A 21,595-nucleotide genomic window follows, 5' to 3' on the forward strand; every position below is an offset into this window, starting at 1 on the left:
ACATGGAATCCAAACCACATGAGCTTCGCCGGGAATCGAAGCCGGGTCTCCGACTCCAAAGACGCGTACGCTAACCGCTTAGCCACGAGGGAGCTTCTGTAAGTTTTGGATTTCGTTGAAGTAAACCGATACGGAAAGAAGCCCCTGAGAAGTATTTCTTGCTATCTCGAATTTTAAAAAGGAAAGTAATCATCGCGGACGGAAGGAAACAAAATAAAAATTACATCTATAATGGGATTTTCATATCAGTTCCGAATTTCCTAAGTATCCTTGACTCATCGTACGAAAATGGCTTTTGGACACTCGTATCACTGTTATGGTTCCCTTTTGACATTCAATTCCCCATATGTGAAAATAGACTAAATCACAGAGATATTTCCTATGATGTATATAGCTTAAAATCCAAAAGAAATGTATAACAAGGGACATACACAAGGGCAACCATGTTGTTTTTTCCAAGGGGGTTAAGTATAAGCGACGTTTCAAAAATAGTTTCAAATTTTGCTGTAACTAATGTAAAAATTCTATTGGATTTTCGATATTCTGAAGTACAATTTCCTCTAGGGGGCAAGCGCCCCACCTTGCCCCCCTGATGGGCGCCCTTGGGCATACACAACACGATTTATGGCCATAATAGTTTGTCAAAGCAAAGGTACTCGAAATCATTCGTTAGTTTAGCAACAGCTCAATACATTGTGATTAATTATGCATATGCCATCCGAAAGTGTTCCAAATACATATCCAATATAGGGTATAATCCCCAAATCCATACCCACTTCCTGAGAGTGGTTTAAGATACCTTTAAAAAGTGACATAGCCTATCATAGATAGTTTATACATTAAATATAGCTTCTTTTTTTTTAATCTAACTTACGCTAGTGCCTATGTCATATTATCGCTGTTTAAGAATAAATATGTATTTAATTATTTGATCTGATTAGTTACTGATTCTTTAATATAGTGGACAATCTGACAGAGGAAAATCATATTCACGAAGAAATTAAATGTCGACTAAAAGCAGGGAATTCGTGTTACTATTCGGTTCAAAACCTCTTGTCGTCGCGAATTCTGTCGAGGAATTTGAAGCTTAAAATATACAAAACGATAATCATGCCTGTTGTTCTGTGTGGCTGCGAAACATGGTCACTTACTCTGAGGGAAGAACATAGACTGAAAGTATTTGAGAACAAGATCCTGAAACGAATATTCGGACCGAAGAGGAACGGGAATGGGGAATGGCGGAAACTTCATAACGAGGAACTACATAATTTATATGGTTTACCAAACATTGTTAGGGTCGTCAAGTCTAGGAGGTTTAGGTGGGCGGGTCATGTAGCTAGAATGGAAGAAAGTAGAAACGCTTTCAAAGTCTTGACTGGAAGACCAATCGGAAAACGACCATTAGGAAGACCTAGGCGCAGATGGGAGGACAATATTAAGATGGATCTCGCAGAGATTGGAATACAAAGTAGAAACTGGATGCAGTTAGCTAAGGATAGAAGTCAGTGGAGAGCTTTTGTAAACGCGGCATTGAACCTCCGGGTTCCATAGGCCATAGAGTTAGTTAGTGGACAATCTGAATTATAGAAACTATTTTATCACATATTAGAATTTCAAAAGACTCCTCTCCCACCAGAAAAAAAAAACTGTTTTCAATAGACACAATGGTAATCAACATATTAGGTCGTCTAAAAATTATTGAGACTTTTCCGCATAAGATAGAATTAGTGTTCTAAATATCATAGTATATGAGCCGCATGATGTCCGTTTCAATGTCACTTTACAGATGACAGTTGAAGCTAGTAGTTAGGCAAAAAGTGTTTGAATATTTAGAATCAGATGTAAGGTATTGCGCCTTCAAAATGAGTGAACTTTTCGCAAAGCTGCACTACATTTTGGATCAAACGATTCCAAAATATTACAATCAAACATTTTCTTGTATGTCTTATATCTGGAGAACCACATGCAGTGTAGCCAAACGCAAACTATCACTTAACTCAGTATGATGTGCTTATTCCGTAGAAAATACGAAAACTCGATTTAGGAGCCGTTCAAAAATTTTATGACCCCTGATTCAAAAAACTAATTATTGGCAATCTTCTAATCTTGCGATTGACAAGATCGCAATCTTTTGATCTATTTTTGGATCATTTTTCTAAAATTCTTCGACAATTATATTTCGATACAAACTTAAATGCTGCGCAGATCCGTGGAGAAATTTGTCCTGTTTAAGATCAAGATACGTTATCAACAACAACAGCCAAAATATGTTTCAGTAGCTTTCGTTTTGGAAGTTTCGATATCCAAGATACTCTTTGCAGTGAATGACGAATCACAGCAAAAGTAGATCATATTCTGGTAAAAGTCGAGGAAGACCGGCATGTAAGCAGTCGTTACCTCGCCAATGATCTAAAAATTCCTCGCCAACCACTTTTAAACAGTTTCTAGAAAGCTGGCTACAAAAAGAAGCTCGGCATTTGGGTGTCACATGAACTGACTGAAAAACATTTACTCGATCGAATTTCAATCTGTGGATCTCTACTGAAACGTAACGAGTTCGAGCCATTTCTGAAGTGTTGATCATGAATAATGAAATATGGATAACCTACGACAAAAATGCGCTAAAAAGATTTTGGTCGAAGTAAGGTGAATCTCTAGTTTGTGGTGAAGCCCACACTTACTCCCAGGAAGGTTATTCTAACTATTTGCTAGGATTGAAAGGTCACCGTTCATCACAAGCTATTGCTGCCAGGTAGAACGATAGACTCGAACCTATACTGTTGACGATAAGCACGAATGCACCTAGCCATTCAAAACAAGCGGCCGGAACTGGTCAACAGAAGCGGTGTCGTATACCATGCTGGTAGCGCGAAACCGCATACATCTTTGACAACCAATCAGAAATTGAAATAATATGGCTGGGAGATTTTAATGCCTTCACAACATAGCCCAGATATGACGCTATCAAACTATCATTTGCAGAATTTCCTTAATGGTGTTAAGTTTAAAAAGAGGCCTATGCAAACAGTGTGTCACAATTTTTTGACGAAAAATCACGGTGGATTATGTTATTTACCGCAAAAATGACAAAATATCACTGAACAAAATAGCGCATATGGGTTTCATAGTGTTATTTTCAAATCAATAAATGCATTCTCAAATGTCATCTCTAAATGCTCAATACTTTCTTGACAACCTGATAATTACATAACATTGTAATGTACTGTATGAATTTTGGTTATGAATACTTCTTTAATATAAATGTAAAGCCGTAGAACATAAATGAACTTCACTTAAACGATAAACGAACTCAGACACACTTTTATTCGACTTTGCTCTGTACTGATGTGTTCTTGTACTATCAAGTGTTCTAGTAAAACTTTAATAATCATTTCTATCCAACAATTTTCTGCTATCTATTTTTCGAAGTTCTTTTATCTGTTTTTATATTCTTTGATTTCTTCACCTCATTCTTACAACATATTTGCCCCATCAGGATCCTGCCGCCTACAGTCGGACAATTTGTCCATCCCGACCAGATGCCGCGGTCGGATTGCCGGCGCCGGACACCGGCGTCTTTCCGCGTGATTTTCGACCGTGACGAATAGTTGCCTTGCTTAGCAGTCGGCAAAACAGCCGTAAAGGCGCAGTAAATGCGCCGGCGCCGCCGTCGAAAAGAAGCCGGCACAGGGTGAGAAAGAGGCCTTTCCGACTGCTTTGCCGACTCATACGGTCGGCAACAGATGGCAAAGAGTCGGCAAAGGGCATTTTTTATTTTACGATTTTCGACCGCTTGCCGCCTCGGCAAAAGGTCGGCAACTTTGAACAAGTAGATCGTCGTGGTGCCGCGGACGGGTGCCGGCTGCCCCCGGCAGACCACCGCCGTTGACGGCGGCAGTCCCTCTTTCCGACCGCGACTTCCTGATGGTGTAACTAGCTTTTTCATCTTCGATTAGACCTAATTGTTCATTAAATGTAGATTTTTCTCCTAAATATTTCCATATTTTATCCTCTTAGGAATTTGAAAAAATAAAGTATAGAGTGATATATTATCTAACAAATAATATTAAAATTGTTAAGTTCGGTCCTCAATAGCTATTGAATTTTAAGAAAAGGAAATGAATACTTCTGCCATATTTTATTTTTATCCCATTGCTTTGTTTGGGAAATTATTATTTTTTCTTTGAAATGAACTGGAATTTTAATGGTTTGATTTCACTGATTTCCACTACAAATCTATTTAAATTACTACATGAACATCAAAGTTTGTTATATATACGTAGGAGGATGAAAAAATAATGAGCCTTTTCAGAGAGGATATGAACCACAGACTAACCATTGATATGTTACAATGTAGCTTGGCGTTCAATATGTAGCTTGGTCCGATGTACTGTAAAATATACAAGCTTCTGTCTCTTGTTACACATGAGGAGCAAGTTGAAAGCATGTAGTTAAAACTCGCCTTCCAGCATATAAGGCACTGTGAATTTCAGTCTTATTTAGAACAGTGTTATGCTGTCAACTTTTGTATTCATTTGAAGAGATCTGCTACTAAGACCTGTATAAATTTCTTCAAAAAGCTTATGAAGAAGGCTCTATATCACGTGCTGCAGCATTTAGGTGGCCTAACAAATCTTTGAAGGAAAGAGAAGAGGCAGATAAACACAGAAGATGGGAACGACCAATAACATCAAGAACGGAGAGTATAGTAAACACTGTGACCGTCATTGTGAGATAAGAAAGACTTTACCTATGCGACACATTTCAGCCAGCCTTAACCTCATATGATAGCATTCAGGCTAATCTTACTGATGATCCTGAAATGTCGTGAGTTTCAAATTGATGGGTTTCTCGTATGCTAAGTGAAGAACATGAAGCGAATAGTGTTGCAGTATGCAAAGGAGTTGCAAGAACGAGTTCGAAGTGAAGTTAATGCTTTTATCTATTTTTTGAACTAAAGGAATCGTTCCGTAACCGCCAATTCTCATTCAATCTAGAAGTTGCAAAGGCAGAGAAAGGGATTTGCGAACACCTTTCAGAAAATGGACTGAATCACGCATTTGCTGCGGCGTGGCAGGGCGTGTAAAATGAACGATCTCTCTGCTTTCCAAACAAGGCAAATTGATGGTCTTCGTTATGTGGTGTGACCGTGACGAAAGAAATAATGTATCGAGTGCATCGCAAGGGACAATGTCCAAAGTAACGACGAACTACAAAGCTCACGGCAAAACCACATAAGCAAAGAGGAACAGTAGTCAGAAGAAAACCCTCAGTAACAGGTTCTGGCGAACATTAAAAGCTGATTGTCACTCAGAATCGTCAATGCGACTGTGGTGAAAGTGATGAAGGAATTCTGACAGCCTCTTCCAGTCTATGTCTACAATCACAGTCCACAGCGAATTACATTATATGTATATATGGGGTCGAGGTACAAGTGTGAAACTGCTGATAGGGACAATAACGCTTTAGCACACCAGTGGTGCCATAAACATGCAACATGGACTGCTGATGATTGGAAAAATGTGATATGGTCGGATAAATCACAATACACCTTATTTCAAACCATTGGCCTCTTATATGTGGCGGAAGCCCGAAGAAGCGTATGATCTGCAGTGTCTCCGCTCTACTGTGCAACATGGTGGCGCTATATGATCCTGTGGTCCGGTAATATCCTGGTTTTCAGTGAATCATGTGCTGACATTTACCAGTCGCGTCACTGTGCGTTATTATTATGCCATTTTAGAGAACCATGTGCATCCTATTGTCCATGTGTTGTTTCTGGGTAATGACGCTATATTTCAGGATGATAATGCGCCATTCACAGCTGAAACTGTTATCGAGTGGTTTGAGAAACATCGAAATGAAGTTGGACACCTCCCCTAGTCCACCTAATTCCAGGACTTGAACATAATTGAATATCTGTGATCTGTTTTGGGGACATGAGTCCGTCCGCTGCAAATTTCCGCCTCCATCCTGTCTCATGGAACTGAGTGATGCACTGTACGGAAAATGGTGTAATATTCAATTTGCTACCATTCACGATCTCTATGACTCCACTCTACGTTGCATTAGATTTGTTCTGAGGGCGAAAGGGGAAAAACAAAATGAAATGAAAGTTTTCAGTTTTACGTTCTATGGTTATGACGTCTAGGCTAAAAGAGACGGTGATGATGAGAAATGAATGTGATGGTGGAATGGGTAAAGTGGGATGAAACGGGAGCACCCTGAGAAAACCCACAAACACGGTGTTTGTTCACCACAAATCCCACTTGGGAGGACAAAAGGAGTTCAACGCCATATTAATTTGATAAGATGTACTTTCTTTGGTGTTTTCATTAAATTGATAAGGATTTGTATGCAATATATATAGTTTCAAATCAGTAAAATTAATAGTAATGAGTTTTCAAACATATAGAATGCAGGCTCCAGTAAGTCTTATAAACACAATAGAAAAGTATACTATTCTTATCACATTTTGCAAGTATAAGGAAAAAAGGAGGACACTGATGAAGAAACCGACATGATAGGGATAAGAAGTTCAATTTTTTCTATTGTAACTATATGCTTGACTTGAAATTGAACAGAAGATATAAATAGTGTGACAATTAGGAAACGTTCACTTGTTACTGCGAGGATAGTTTTAACATGGAAGTTTTTCATAATCGTGAAACTTGCATGTGACTTTGGGTACATGTGCAGAAATTTTCAGGTCGGCTGATCAGCATTTTGACGCGTGGTGCGGTTGATTATACAATAGTATTGTGATGCCCCGTCACAGTTTCAACAATAGTAAATAGTGAAACAAAGAGTGAATATCAAGTTACGTGCGCACTAGACTGAAATAGTGTGACGTCACATCCTTTTCGTTGCCATGGTGATCGCCATTTTATTTTCTATACAAACACGGGCGAAGGCTGAGAAATAACGCATAAATGGTGATATGTATTTGATTGTAAGCATTAATGTAATTGAGCAGAAATGGAACAAGCAATATCCTAGAATTCTTTACTAAAGATTTTCGATATTCTGTAGGCAACATAAAATTCTTAATCGTAAACGTAAAATTACTAAGGCAAAATAAATGAGCAAATATGATTCGATCAGAACACACAATTGTAATATTACATGATACAGACAAATCAACACGATCTTTACATAAGGTTTGTTCCCCTTCTGTGCAATACATCGAGGCATTTATATTAACAAATAATGGATACAAACTTACCTCAACTTCAGTTCTTCATGTTTGCCTCCACTCTGCGTTTTAAATATTTAAATTCACCATCATACATTACGGAAAACACGTGATTTGATTCAAGAGCATTTTTCGCCTTTTTCCACCAACTTTACTTCATTCTCAAAGTATTTAAAAATTCTAAGTAATTTCACAGCCATTGTTTACTCAACACCTCATTTACACACTCACGTTTGTATAGAAAACAAAATGGCGATCACCATGGTAACGGAGAGGAAATGACGTCACCACTATTCCAGTCTCTTAAGAAAAACTCCAACGAAAACGTTTGAGATCTTGATGTTGATAAGATTTATGGAGATATTTACGTGCTTTAGAATGGTATAAGAGGTTCAGTCCAGTAGCGTAATTTCAGATTTTGCCAGGGGACTAAAATGTTCATCGATATCAAAAGAGTTTCACTTTTTTGTTAGTGTATTAATACAAAAGTTGTTAAAAAACATGCTTCTCAAACTAAGGGGAAAGCAATTGCCTCTCCTGCCCTCCCCAAATGACGCCCCTGATTCATTGTTGACAGGAAGCTGATGAGCGCCCAGATTCTGTTTCTGTAAATTTTCCTTTGTTATTACGAACAATCTCTTTATTCTCCCCCACGAGGTCTGGTATTACCCTGAGATTTGTATTTCGGTCACTCAAAATGATATCGCGAGCTTTGTCGGTCATTTCAGTGCTTGGATCTCGAAGCTCGTCTCTCGGGGACTCCCAACTAGCACTGAACATTTTATCCCATTCAGAAACACGGCAACGAGAAAGGCAATTGTCTCCATAAGCCTTTTCACAACGTCTTAAATGTTTCTGTTGCAGTTTTCCCTAAGCGCCCACAGAATTTGATATTCACTCTTTGTTCGATTGTTGAGAAGATGAAGTATCACAACACCGATCAACATTCAAGAATATCCCACGCTACACTGGCGACTGCCGGAGCTGGAAATTTCTTTATGTATTTTCAAGGTCACAAGCAAGATTCACCAATATGAAAAAACTTCCGTGCCAATATTAACTTCGCACCAAAAATGTAAGTCTCCTTAACTAGTAATTACCACATTGTGTAAAATTATTTGGTCGTAACGCGTAGATAAATTAGTGCACATTAAAAATTATGTACGTATATTCTGAGTTGTAAATATCTAATTGCTCTCTTTTATTACTAGGTGTTTGATTTTGAACTAACCAACGAAGAAATGGATCAATTAAATGGTTTAGACCAAGCTGGTAAAGCCAGAATATTTGATTTCAAATTCTGGAAAGGGTAAGTAATATCTAAGAATCAAATTTATTAGCAGATAGCAACAGATCTCCTTGGCATTACTGCTCATGCCAAATAGCTATAATATTCTATTTATGACGGAGATTTGATAAGTTCTGTGAATGGCTCGGATGGCGCGGCTGGTTCCAAACCGAATACGTAATAATTACGGAACATTATTGTCTGGATCAGAAAACAACAGCAAGTGATATATGTAATTGTGCGATTGCAGTGCATGCGTTTTTTTTTTAATACACATTTTGAACATGACGTGGTCATTAAATATTTGGTGACGAAGGGTATAAAGGCAGCAGAAATGCATAATGTTGTGAAAAATACTTTTGGAACTCTGTTCCGTTACTTGCAATTATTGCCAATTAGATGTCTGAATTGAAACGTGGTCATGAAAGCCTGGAAGATGGCCGCAAAGTGGTTGACCAAATGTTATCATACACCAATAATTAAACAGTACTGAAGAAGGTATGTGATATGGTACTCTAGAGTTTGAAGTTGAAATATATATTACTGAAATTTTAGACATTAAAAATGAACTAGTATTTTACATTTCGAACTGAGAGCCGTAGTTGAAAAAATAACGAAAAATTTGAGAAACTAAAATTAAAAATTAAGATAAACAATTGATTAATTCAGAAGTCAGTCAGAAAAAAAATATCCGTTAAGATTTGCAGAATTAATTAATTAAAATTACAATTAAAATGGTAATTTTCATTATTATGCAATGAAAATTGTATTGAGTTTTGAAAGTTGATGTAAATTTAAATGGTTAAAGTTAAAAACATGCAAAATTAGTCAATTGTTACGAAAAGTTACTATTTTCAAACAAGATTCATAATAGCAATAAAATTTAAGTCACAAAACTGAAAAATGTTAATTAAAATTATGTATTTTCAAAATGTTTTATGTATGTTAATTCTACGGGCAACACTATCCAATTTAACATGTTTTTTGACAACATGACGCGGTGGCTCAGTGGTAGAGCGTTCACCTCTGGTGCATGGAGTCCCGGGTTCAAACCCTGCTCCCTCCATGTGAAGTTTGTATTGGATAAACACCGTGTGCGTGGGTTTCCTTGGGGTTCTCCCATTTCCTCCCACTTACTTCATTCCAACATTTCATTCATTTCTCATCATCACCGTCTCCTTTAGCCTAGGCGACATAAACGTGGGACGTAAAACTAAAAAATTTCATTTACTTTCATTTCATTGATTTAGGTTGAGATAGTGTTAAGTGAAGATAATATCTGAAATCGTAATAAATAGCTTCTTGTTCTATTTGTTTAGAGATTATATTAATTTATGGTCATACATTGTAAAACCTCAAATATTGTATTGGTTTAGTTTGCTTGTATATGTAATAAGAATTACATTTGAAATCACAACTGCTTGAATATTTTACTTGTTTAGCTTGATTTAATATTACGTGAAAGAAAAATTATACACATTTGGGATCATAATAACTAAACTAGTGGGATTTTGTAATATAATCACAAAGGCACGTACGTTCCCAATGAATACGAATTTCAATTGTAATTTCATTTGACTCTAGAGAACTTTAGGACAGACTAATATTGTTAGGTTTTGCAAGACAATCCTGTTTCTGGTGAATGTGTTTTCGTTTTTGTTCGTAAGATTGGAACAGTTAGCAATCTCTGAGAGCTTTTTCTTAAAGTTTTGTCTGATTTGTTTTATTATTATTATTAGTTTTTTTTTGTGTTTCATGAATTGTTTTGGTTTTTAACTACTTCTATATAATTGTATAGGTCTTTTATTTTATTTTATTATTTCATTGAACTTGTGTTATATTTAATACGATACTGTATATGTTTGGAATCCTTTATGAGGAGTACGTGTTGGCCATTGGTCTTTCCGTAACGAGGACGAATAGTCTAGTACTGACGTTCCCGTTAATCAAACAACCAATTAACAAGTCTAGAACATTTCACTATTTAAACTAACATAATTTTAAGACACAATTATTTAAAAAAGAAGCTTCAGAATTCTATTTTTAAAAACAAAGATTATTTGTATTTGTGTATCCGTAGCAACACTAAGAGTAGATTAGACTGATTTTATATTAGTGATAGGTTGTTTGTACCTCAAGTTATGTATGATGTACGTGCTACTTCATTCTCCGATCATTTTCCAATACAAATATGGATATCTTATGATGTGCCACGAAGGGTACTGGATAAATCATCTTTGTTAGCGTTGCCTGAAATTAAAGAAAAATTTCGCCAATGTTGGGTGAAGTGGTGTGAACCTAAGCGCCACTTCAATTCTATTCTCAATTGATGGGAGAAAATTGTTAAATCTAATATAAAAAACTTTCTTTATGCGCCCAAGATCAGGCTATACAGACTAAAAATACGTTGCAGTTTTATCACAAATGTTCCCTACAATTGAGTCACAAAAGAGATTTTCTAGACCAATATCGAAGATGGTAATCTTCTAAAGCAAAAAATTTAAATTTACAACGCAGAAAATAAAGGTTTTACGGCATGGAGGCGTGATTCTCTGACAGTTCCATACGAAAGATTATCCATGTATCATCATATTAAAGAAAATCGCTGACGAGAATGTCTCAGTATTCCTTATCTCCATATGGCGCATGCGCATGTCCTTCAGAAGCAACCTGATGGAGCGGTTTATATTCTCTCCGAATACCAAAGTAAATTTAACGACACATATGACCCTACTCAGTCAGATCTTACATTTCTTAAGCCGAAAGTGCTTTTCCTAGCTGTGCAACGCACCTCATGAGCCATCCATATACAACGGACGAAATCTACCAAGTAGATAAATCTTCTAGTACGTAGAGTAGTCCAGGACTTGATGGAATTCCTTACACATGGTATCAATGTTATTGGGATTTCATTACCTCGGAATCTCTTGAAGTCGTTCATTATATTCCCGAGGCGGGTCAGGTGTCCACCACGTTTGCTATAGATATCATTGCTTTAATACAAAAAAAGGACAAACTTCAGGTTTTTAGTAATTACTGGTCTATTACGTTATTTAATTGTGATTACAAAATTATTGCGAAATGTCTTGCTTGCAGATAGTAGCATTCATGCCTTATCTGTTGCATAACGTCCAAAGTGGATTTGGTATTGGTAACAAAATGTTAGATGTCCTAATGTACTTCCCGACATAGTTGCTTGGTTTGATACCAGTGGTACTACATGTGGTTTATTGAGCTGAGACCTATTCTCAAACTTTTGATAAGGTTAGGCATTTCAACTAATTTCATACATGCAACTTCCAAACTCCAAATCAAAGCTCTTTTGATACTAGCATTTCCAATTCGTAAGTTCATACACTAAGGCAGCGTTTCCCGACCTTTTTCAACTTGCGGCACACTACGGGTGTAACTTAAATTCTCGCGGCACACTCATAAATATTATTATTTGTAAATATAAAATACCGTTTTTTTTTAAGTGATTACTGATCTCACAGAGAAGAAACCTCGATCACTGTTTTTCCCCGTGGTAAATCATTATCTTATTTTTCGTTCTAATTTTAAAGTAGAAAACAATTGCAATGAAATATTGTACTCAGGTTTTTAAAAATACGCTTTCTTTTTTGAAAACTGTATCCAACCTTTTACTAAGAAAAAAGATATCACTAAATAACGAACGAAGACACAAATTTATTGTACTTAAAAACGAATGTAGGTAATTTGTATGCTTTTTGGCATGTTTGCTGTGTCGAAAAGATTAGGTGATATTTTAAAATTTCAAGTTACGAAATATCTGCAACAATAAAGAAGAAATAATGGTCAGAACAACGATAAATACTTTTTTGAGCGTTAAAAATGTACAGAAAAGTAACAAGGTATGAAACTTAAAATTGAAAATTCATAATAGAGGTTCATTGTAATGTGAAATACAATTATACATTTTCCCCCATGTCTTGCAATTTGATACCTATAGAATTAACAATTTTCTTTCGATTTCCTCGCGGCACACCAGCGGCCCATTCACGGCACACCGGTTGGGAAACGCTGCACTAAGGAAACGCCCTGTCGTCGACGTTGTTCAATATATATATATATATATATATATATATATATATATATATATATATATCATTATTATTATTATTGATTTCGATGGGGAGCTTACTGGAATTACCTCATACAAAACTAAACTTACATTGCGATCTTATACAGAATATTACATTAATTATCCGTTCAAAAGATGATTATCAATAAGTTATGCAGGTTATGGCTCATTTTGGAACATCTGCTGGAGCTAGTCTAAATATGCATAAATGTGAATTTTTACAGCATGCTTAACCCTTTTAGGACATGATATTTTTAGGTCATGGCGTAGTATCGTCTTTGACCGCTTATTTAGGTTCTATAATAGATATTTAAGCCGGTTTTTTATTCTTTAAGTCAAGGATGGACTAAAGAACACCCCAGATGCGTTTTAGAACCGGATGTATAACTTGGCGGCGCCAAGTGGGGGCAGAGGGGCGTGAGTTTGCGTTTTTTTCTTTAAGGCAAATTTCAAAAATGTTTCACGCTTTTAGTTTTCAAGATATCAGATTGAAACTTTGCATACAGGTTGTGTGTAGCTTTGAGTATTTCTTAAACTTTTCTGAGATCCCTACGTGAAACCTGGGCCGGGCCCAAAGGGCACAAGTATTCCGAGGGGGTGATTTTTTCAGAAAAATTTCCTGTTTCCCCGATTTTTCCGGTTCAGATGTATGACACGGACATGCGAATGCTGCCGTTGGAAAGGGCTCGTTATATTGAAGAAAATGGCGTTTAAACTATGACTCTAGGCCCAACAGGAATGACATAGTAAATTATATATATATATATATATATATATATATATATATATATATATATATATATATATATATATATATATATATAAGCACCCCGGACAAAAAATTAGTCACCCCTCCCGAGAGCAAGGCTGCGTCGGCAAACAGGTGCAGATGGCGTATTTGTCGAATTACATGGCCAAACTTGCATACACTGCCTCGAGGCGATCAGAGGGCGTTACTGTGGAATGACAGAACCGATCGAAGCGGTGTGTGTGCGGCAAGATAGGGAACAGCACGGACGTGACGGAGTGACAAAAAGGGGCAATCGTGTTTGGCTGTGCCCATGGCCACACAGTAATGGAAGTTGCCCGATTTGTTGGTTTTTCGCGGCGGACTGTTCAACGTGTCTACAAGTAGTGGTGTAACACACGTGGCCATGAAACATGATGCCAGAACTGTGGTCGGAAAAAGATCCTCACAGATCGGGTCCGAAGACGAGTTGCCAGGCTTGTGAATCAAAACCGCTTTCAAACCCGCCAAGAATTACTGCAGTCCGTGAATGCAGGCCCAGTCCAACCTGTCAGCGAGAGAACATTGCGATGGGAAGTGCATGCAATGAACATATGGAGTCGGGTACCTCACAAAAGGCCACTGCTCACACATGCACATAAATTTGCTCGTCTGCAGTGGGCCAATAATCATCAAACATGGACAGTAGCAGACTGGCACCGTGTCATATGGTCTGACAAAACCTACTCTTTCTCCTCCAGAACTTGCTAAAAAAGATGTATACCATTCGATTACTTTCTGACAACCCGACAGTTTCCCTTATAGAGAGATTAAGTTCCATCTCTCACTCGATGCAAATTTTTAAAATTTATATAGTCCTATCATACCACAGTATATACGCATTGAGTGGTATAAGATCATCCATGATCTTGTCACACCTGCTCCATTTACTTTCACACAGCGTACGTCCCTCTTGTTGACAGAAAGATGATTGTTAACAGTGTCTTACGACCAGAGCCAGATTTATGTTTGGTGAGGCCTTAAGCTATTGGTAATCCCCGAGCGTTTTATGTCCAGCTGTCCTTTGTCAACTAACATTTTAGAGAGTGGGCTAGCAGGAGGAGCCCATTACTTACATCGTAGAAGCCACAGTTGCTGTATAAATATTTTATTTTATTTATTTTTATTTTATTTTTGAAAATATAAATCCAGTTTTTTCCTTTAATTTTTTTGGAGCCCCCTTAGCTTGTTTAGCTTATATGTAAATCCGGCACTGCTTACGACGTGTTCCAAGGTTTTACCAATCTAGCATTTATTATGTGACAGATATTATACGTTAGGATATCATATGCCACTGTTAGATTTAAGCATTTCCAGTTACTCTATTACGACTTCCTAATTTTTGCTACATGCCAAGGCCTAAACATAATTCGATGCTCTGATTGTGTGCCTATACGGTGTATTATGTTGTTACGCATGGGGATCATTCAGAATGTCAATACAAATGTTTATGTACGATGAGCATTTCAAATGTCAAATGATTCCATCTTATTATAGTTCTTTTGCTAATTATTTGAAATTTTTGTTTCTCTCCTGTAATTTGGGTCGGTTTTTTTATCAGTAGTAATGTTGTTGGCTACTTTCTAGTTTTGTTAAATCGTACACATATGGTGTTAAGCTGTCAATAAATACACTTAAAGTGGTTAAAGGCAGTGTGTTACTGATCATAGGGTCGGTGATTCAAATCCACCAAGGGGAAGTTCTTTAATATTTATTTAGTGAGTTCGTTTTGTAGATATATTTCTCAGAAAGAGAGAGAGCATTGGCAGGTATTCGTGAACTCAAACTCGCTGGCAATGTAAGTGTAATATCGTTGGAGATCCGCCAGCTATCATCTACCATCTTGCTAATGGGGCACCAACCTCTCTTCTAAACTGTAGGAGCTCGTGTCAACACCGCAGTTACAAAATGTACAAGAATACAACTTATTCGCATACAATTCCAACACTGTTAAAGGAAATGATAAGACATTTGAATCATTTTGCACATTTGGAATGTACTCTAGAAAATGTATCTCCGCTGGTTTAGTGATAAACACATATGCCTTTGGTGCAGAGTCACAAGTTCGATTCCTGGTGGGAGATTCTTGAAATTTGAATGTATTATGGCGATTTGGATTTCACCTTAAACTATAGGCCCAAGTTTTAGATAGCCTTGGTGCTGAAAGGCACACTAAACTCCAATCAGAAAATGTATATTTTGTTCAAATAAATCTGTGGCACACACTTCACCACAGAGCCTCACTTAGAGTAGGACATAAGACGTTGATAGCAAAACGAAAAATTACATGCGTCAATCGGTCCCTGAACTATTTTTTAAAATGCGTAAACCTTATCTCTCGCAAACAGAAAAGAATATTTTTAAAGACATGATAAAAAACATTATATAAATTATTATAATGGTTATATTAAATTTGTATTTATGAATACGGCTTGGAGAGCTCTGTTTACTTATTTAACTTTACGGCAGTTCCTATGTTGTGAATATAGACGTGGGATATGTGATAAGTTTAGACGAAGTATAGAAATAATACTTTTATCGGAAAATACCTAACTGATTTCAAGAATATATATTTATTATCTATATTAGTCATTCAACATACAATCAGTAAGAATTTTGTAGTTGCCAGGATAGGACTATATCATCAGCTGATAAAAAATATTATATTTGAATAATTATAAACATTTTAGGACAATGTTTCTTTTTGCACTTTTCTTTTACTTAAGGTCACCACGGATTTTACATTTCTTTCACATTGCATTGAGGAAATTATATTTATAGAATAACATCACAGTCAAACTAGGAGACTGATATACAATAAACTACGAAGTAGTACTGTACTCACTGGAAAACATAAAAATTACAACTTGTAAAATGTAAAAATTAGTAAGTAATATTGAGATAGTGAACAACGATACATGTAGCTACCTGATTATAAGAAAAATATGTTAATATAAGATCTTTTACAATTGTTCATATAAGTTTAATTGTGTAAGTGTAAACATGTATTACTTGTAAAATTTGGTTTTATGAAATACCGTAGCTATAATAGAGGTTAGTACCTTAAATTTTAATATTATCGAATAATAGTTTACATATTAAGTGGAAATACTTATTTTTATTTATTCCAGAGTTGAGAACCATCCAGAGTATCCGTTTTAATGAACTGGCAACTAGGCCAATCTTCAATGCAAAAAGGCTGTGCATGGACCACAAAACTTCTTTTAGGCTTTAAAATATTCACATTCAAAGTTCGAGATGCTTTTTAATATTCATAGTTACTCGTTCAGAAGAGAAGATGAAAATGTTAACTTCACACTGTTACGTTTATGTTACTGCTTTTAAATAAAGCTGCTCTTGTTACTAAAAACTTAATGACTTGTATGATTTAAATTAGAAAGCTTATTTAATTTATATATTTTTTAAAAAAAATTCTTATTGTATGTATAGTAGGTAGCGAAAGCGGTCTTCTGAAATACATTCAGTGTCTCATGAAAATTTGTATTACACATATTTGTATTTGTGTATTAGCCTACTAAAACCGGAAATTGTAAAACTTACTAGTACTAGCGGTTTCAACGACCACAATAGATCAAAACGGTAATACATAGCAACAAGCGTTTTTTTTTTTTTTTTTTTTAAGTTAATTCAACGCCTGGATAAAACCAGAAGTAATAGAAAGCTACTATTACTTCTGGTTTCAATATTGATTTGTACAGAACAAAAAATGGTAGGAATGTTCGTGAAACGTTTTTTTTTTGGGGGGGGGGGCTCGAAGAATAGATTCCATCTAGTCCGTTAACCGTCTATTCAAACCAGAAGTGACACATCAACAGTGTTTGGTTTCAGCTTTCATCGCCATAGAACAAAAATAGTAATAGATAGTAACAAGTAGTTTGTGTGTCAGCATCTTATAAAAGACACCATCTACACCGTATTACGGTATACTAAAAATGGAAGTGATAAAAACATGGCACCAACACTGTTAAATATAGTGTATAGTGGCCTTGTGATATGGATTCAATCTTTTAAAACTAAGTTTTATCCCCGCTTTTATATTTCTGTTAAAAACTTAAGTAGTGGAAATCTAAGATTTCCGTTTTCAACGTTGATTTCCATACTGAATGAATTTCATTTCACAGTTGTAAAACTACGGTAAACTTCTAAACTATAAGCATTCAATAATACAGCCACATACAAGAAATAAAAGTTCTGTACATCGGACCCCAGAATATGTATACGGTGTATTTTATTACACAGAATCCAAATTTCGAAACTCCAGGCCGGTTGATCATGTCAATTCCTTTTTATGGGCGAAAAGTTTGAGCGATTTTTATACGACGGATACACATTTTTCGCTCATAAAACAAAATTGACACGATCAATCGTCTTAGGGTTTCGAAATTTGGATTTTGTGTAACAAAATACATCGAATCCATACCCTGAAGTCAGCTATACAGCACTTTTGTTTCTTTGTATAGCTGTGCTACGTGTATACTCCCTATCAAAAATCATTCAAGTTTTTCGCCCATAAAAAGGAATTGTCAAGGTCAATCGTTTTGGGGTTTCGAAAGTTGGATTCTGTGTAACAAAATACATCGAATCCATACCCTGGGGTCAGCTATACAGCACTTTTGTTTCTTTGTATAGCTGTGTTACTTGTATCCTTCCTATCCAAAATCGTTCAAGTTTTTCGCCCATAAAAAGGAATTGTCAAGGTCAATCGTCCTGGGGTTTCGAAAGTTGGATTCTGTGTAACAAAATACATCGAATCCATACCCTGGGGTCAGCTGCACAGTACTTTTGTTTCTTTGTATAGCTGTGTTACGTGTATCCTTCCTATCCAGAATCGTTCAAGTTTTTCGCCCATAAAAAGGAATTGTCAAGGTCAATCGTCCTGGGGTTTTGAAAGTTGGATTCTGTGTAACAAAATACATCGAATCCATACCCTGGGGTCAGCTGCACAGTACTTTTGTTTCTTTGTATAGCTGTGTTACTTGTATCCTTCCTATCCAAAATCGTTCAAGTTTTTCGCCCATAAAAAGGAATTGTCAAGATCAATCGTCCTGGGGTTTTGAAAGTTGGATTCTGTGTAACAAAATACATCGAATCCATACCCTGGGGTCAGCTGCACAGTACTTTTGTTTCTTTGTATAGCTGTGTTACTTGTATCCTTCCTATCCAAAATCGTTCAAGTTTTTCGCCCATAAAAAGGAATTGTCAAGATCAATCGTCCTGGGGTTTTGAAAGTTGGATTCTGTGTAACAAAATACATCGAATCCATACCCTGGGGTCAGCTATACAGCACTTTTGTTTCTTTGTATATCTGTGTTACTTGTATCCTTCCTATCCAAAATCGTTCAAGTTTTTCGCCCATAAAAAGGAATTGTCAAGGTCAATCGTCCTGGGGTTTCGAAAGTTGGATTCTGTGTAACAAAATACATCGAATCCATACCCTGGGGTCAGCTGCACAGTACTTTTGTTTCTTTGTATAGCTGTGTTACGTGTATCCTTCCTATCCAAAATCGTTCAAGTTTTTCGCCCATAAAAAGGAATTGTCAAGATCAATCGTCCTGGGGTTTTGAAAGTTGGATTCTGTGTAACAAAATACATCGAATCCATACCCTGGGGTCAGCTGCACAGTACTTTTGTTTCTTTGTATAGCTGTGTTACGTGTATCCTTCCTATCCAAAATCGTTCAAGTTTTTCGCCCATAAAAAGGAATTGTCAAGATCAATCGTCCTGGGGTTTTGAAAGTTGGATTTTGTGTAACAAAATACATCGAATCCATACCCTATACAGCTATACAGCACTTTTGTTTCTTTGTATAGCTGTGTTACTTGTATCCTTCCTATCCAAAATCGTTCAAGTTTTTCGCCCATAAAAAGGAATTGTCAAGATCAATCGTCCTGGGGTTTTGAAAGTTGGATTCTGTGTAACAAAATACATCGAATCCATACCCTGGGGTCAGCTGCACAGTACTTTTGTTTCTTTGTATAGCTGTGTTACTTGTATCCTTCCTATCCAAAATCGTTCAAGTTTTTCGCCCATAAAAAGGAATTGTCAAGATCAATCGTCCTGGGGTTTTGAAAGTTGGATTCTGTGTAAGAAAATACATCGAATCCATACCCTGGGGTCAGCTATACAGCACTTTTGTTTCTTTGTATAGCTGTGTTACTTGTATCCTTCCTATCCAAAATCGTTCAAGTTTTTCGCCCATAAAAAGGAATTGTCAAGGTCAATCGTCCTGGGGTTTCGAAAGTTGGATTCTGTGTAACAAAATACATCGAATCCATACGCTGGGGTCAGCTGCACAGTACTTTTGTTTCTTTGTATAGCTGTGTTACGTGTATCCTTCCTATCCAAAATCGTTCAAGTTTTTCGCCCATAAAAAGGAATTGTCAAGATCAATCGTCCTGGGGTTTTGAAAGTTGGATTCTGTGTAACAAAATACATCGAATCCATACCCTGAAGTGAGCTATACAGCACTTTTGTTTCTTTATATAGCTGTGCTACGTGTATACTCCCTATCAAAAATCATTCAAGTTTTTCGCCCATAAAAAGGAATTGTCAAGGTCAATCGTTTTGGGGTTTCGAAAGTTGGATTCTGTGTAACAAAATACATCGAATCCATACCCTGGGGTCAGCTATACAGCACTTTTGTTTCTTTGTATAGCTGTGTTACTTGTATCCTTCCTATCCAAAATCGTTCAAGTTTTTCGCCCATAAAAAGGAATTGTCAAGGTCAATCGTCCTGGGGTTTTGAAAGTTGGATTCTGTGTAACAAAATACATCGAATCCATACCCTGGGGTCAGCTATACAGCACTTTTGTTTCTTTGTATAGCTGTGTTACGTGTATCCTTCCTATCCAAAATCGTTCAAGTTTTTCGCCCATAAAAAGGAATTGTCAAGATCAATCGTCCTGGGGTTTTGAAAGTTGGATTCTGTGTAACAAAATACATCGAATCCATACCCTGGGGTCAGCTATACAGCACTTTTGTTTCTTTGTATAGCTGTGTTACTTGTATCCTTCCTATCCAAAATCGTTCAAGTTTTTCGCCCATAAAAAGGAATTGTCAAGGTCAATCGTCCTGGGGTTTCGAAAGTTGGATTCTGTGTAACAAAATACATCGAATCCATACCCTGGGGTCAGCTGCACAGTACTTTTGTTTCTTTGTATAGCTGTGTTACGTGTATCCTTCCTATCCAAAATCGTTCAAGTTTTTCGCCCATAAAAAGGAATTGTCAAGATCAATCGTCCTGGGGTTTTGAAAGTTGGATTCTGTGTAACAAAATACATCGAATCCATACCCTGGGGTCAGCTGCACAGTACTTTTGTTTCTTTGTATAGCTGTGTTACTTGTATCCTTCCTATCCAAAATCGTTCAAGTTTTTCGCCCATAAAAAGGAATTATCAAGTTCAATCGTCCTGGGGTTTTGAAAGTTGGATTCTGTGTAACAAAATACATCGAATCCGTACCCTGGGGTCAGCTATACAGCACTTTTGTTTCTTTGTATAGCTGTGTTACGTGTATCCTCCCTATCAAAAATCGTTCAAGTTTTTCGCCCATAAAAAGGAATTGTCAAGGTCAATCGTCCTGGGGTTTCGAAAGTTGGATTCTGTGTAACAAAATACATCGAATCCATACCCTGGGGTCAGCTGCACAGTACTTTTGTTTCTTTGTATAGCTGTGTTACGTGTATCCTTCCTATCCAAAATCGTTCAAGTTTTTCGCCCTTAAAAAGGAATTGTCAAGATCAATCGTCCTGGGGTTTTGAAAGTTGGATTCTGTGTAACAAAATACATCGAATCCATACCCTGGGGTCAGCTATACAGCACTTTTGTTTCTTTGTATAGCTGTGTTACGTGTATCCTCCCTATCAAAAATCATTCAAGTTTTTCGCCAATAAAAAGGAATTGTCAAGGTCAATCGTCCTGGGGTTTCGAAAGTTGGATTCTGTGTAACAAAATACATCGTATCCATACTCTGTTGTCCATTGCTCAGAACTTTTTTTTCATTTTTTAATAATAATAATAATAATAATAATAATAATAATAATAATAATAATAATAATAATTATTATTATTATTATTATTATTATTATTATTATTATTATTATTATTATTATTATTATTATTATTATTATTATTATTTTGTGTGTGTAATCAACAATACAACCCCGCAAGAATGTTTCCAAGGGAGAAAAAGATATTCTAAGAG

General features: G+C 36.4%; 1 protein-coding gene across 1 annotated transcript in view; it reads left to right on the top strand.

The window, feature by feature from the left end:
* LOC145664185 (1,5-anhydro-D-fructose reductase-like) overlaps positions 1 to 16,747 on the top strand; it is a 56,306-nt gene extending 39,559 nt beyond the window's left edge. Inside the window, exons 7-8 of the mRNA XM_081730621.1 lie at positions 8,407 to 8,504; positions 16,504 to 16,747. Of these exons, the coding sequence (XP_081586747.1) occupies positions 8,407 to 8,504; positions 16,504 to 16,534 (129 nt within the window). The 3' untranslated portion in view covers positions 16,535 to 16,747. The remainder of the gene's footprint in view (positions 1 to 8,406; positions 8,505 to 16,503) is intronic.
* Positions 16,748 to 21,595: the final 4,848 nt, after the last annotated feature.

The sequence above is a fragment of the Thermobia domestica genome, chromosome 11 (genome assembly GCF_964235325.1).
Source record: "Thermobia domestica chromosome 11, izTheDome1.hap1.1, whole genome shotgun sequence".
Lineage (NCBI taxonomy): Eukaryota > Metazoa > Arthropoda > Insecta > Zygentoma > Lepismatidae > Thermobia > Thermobia domestica.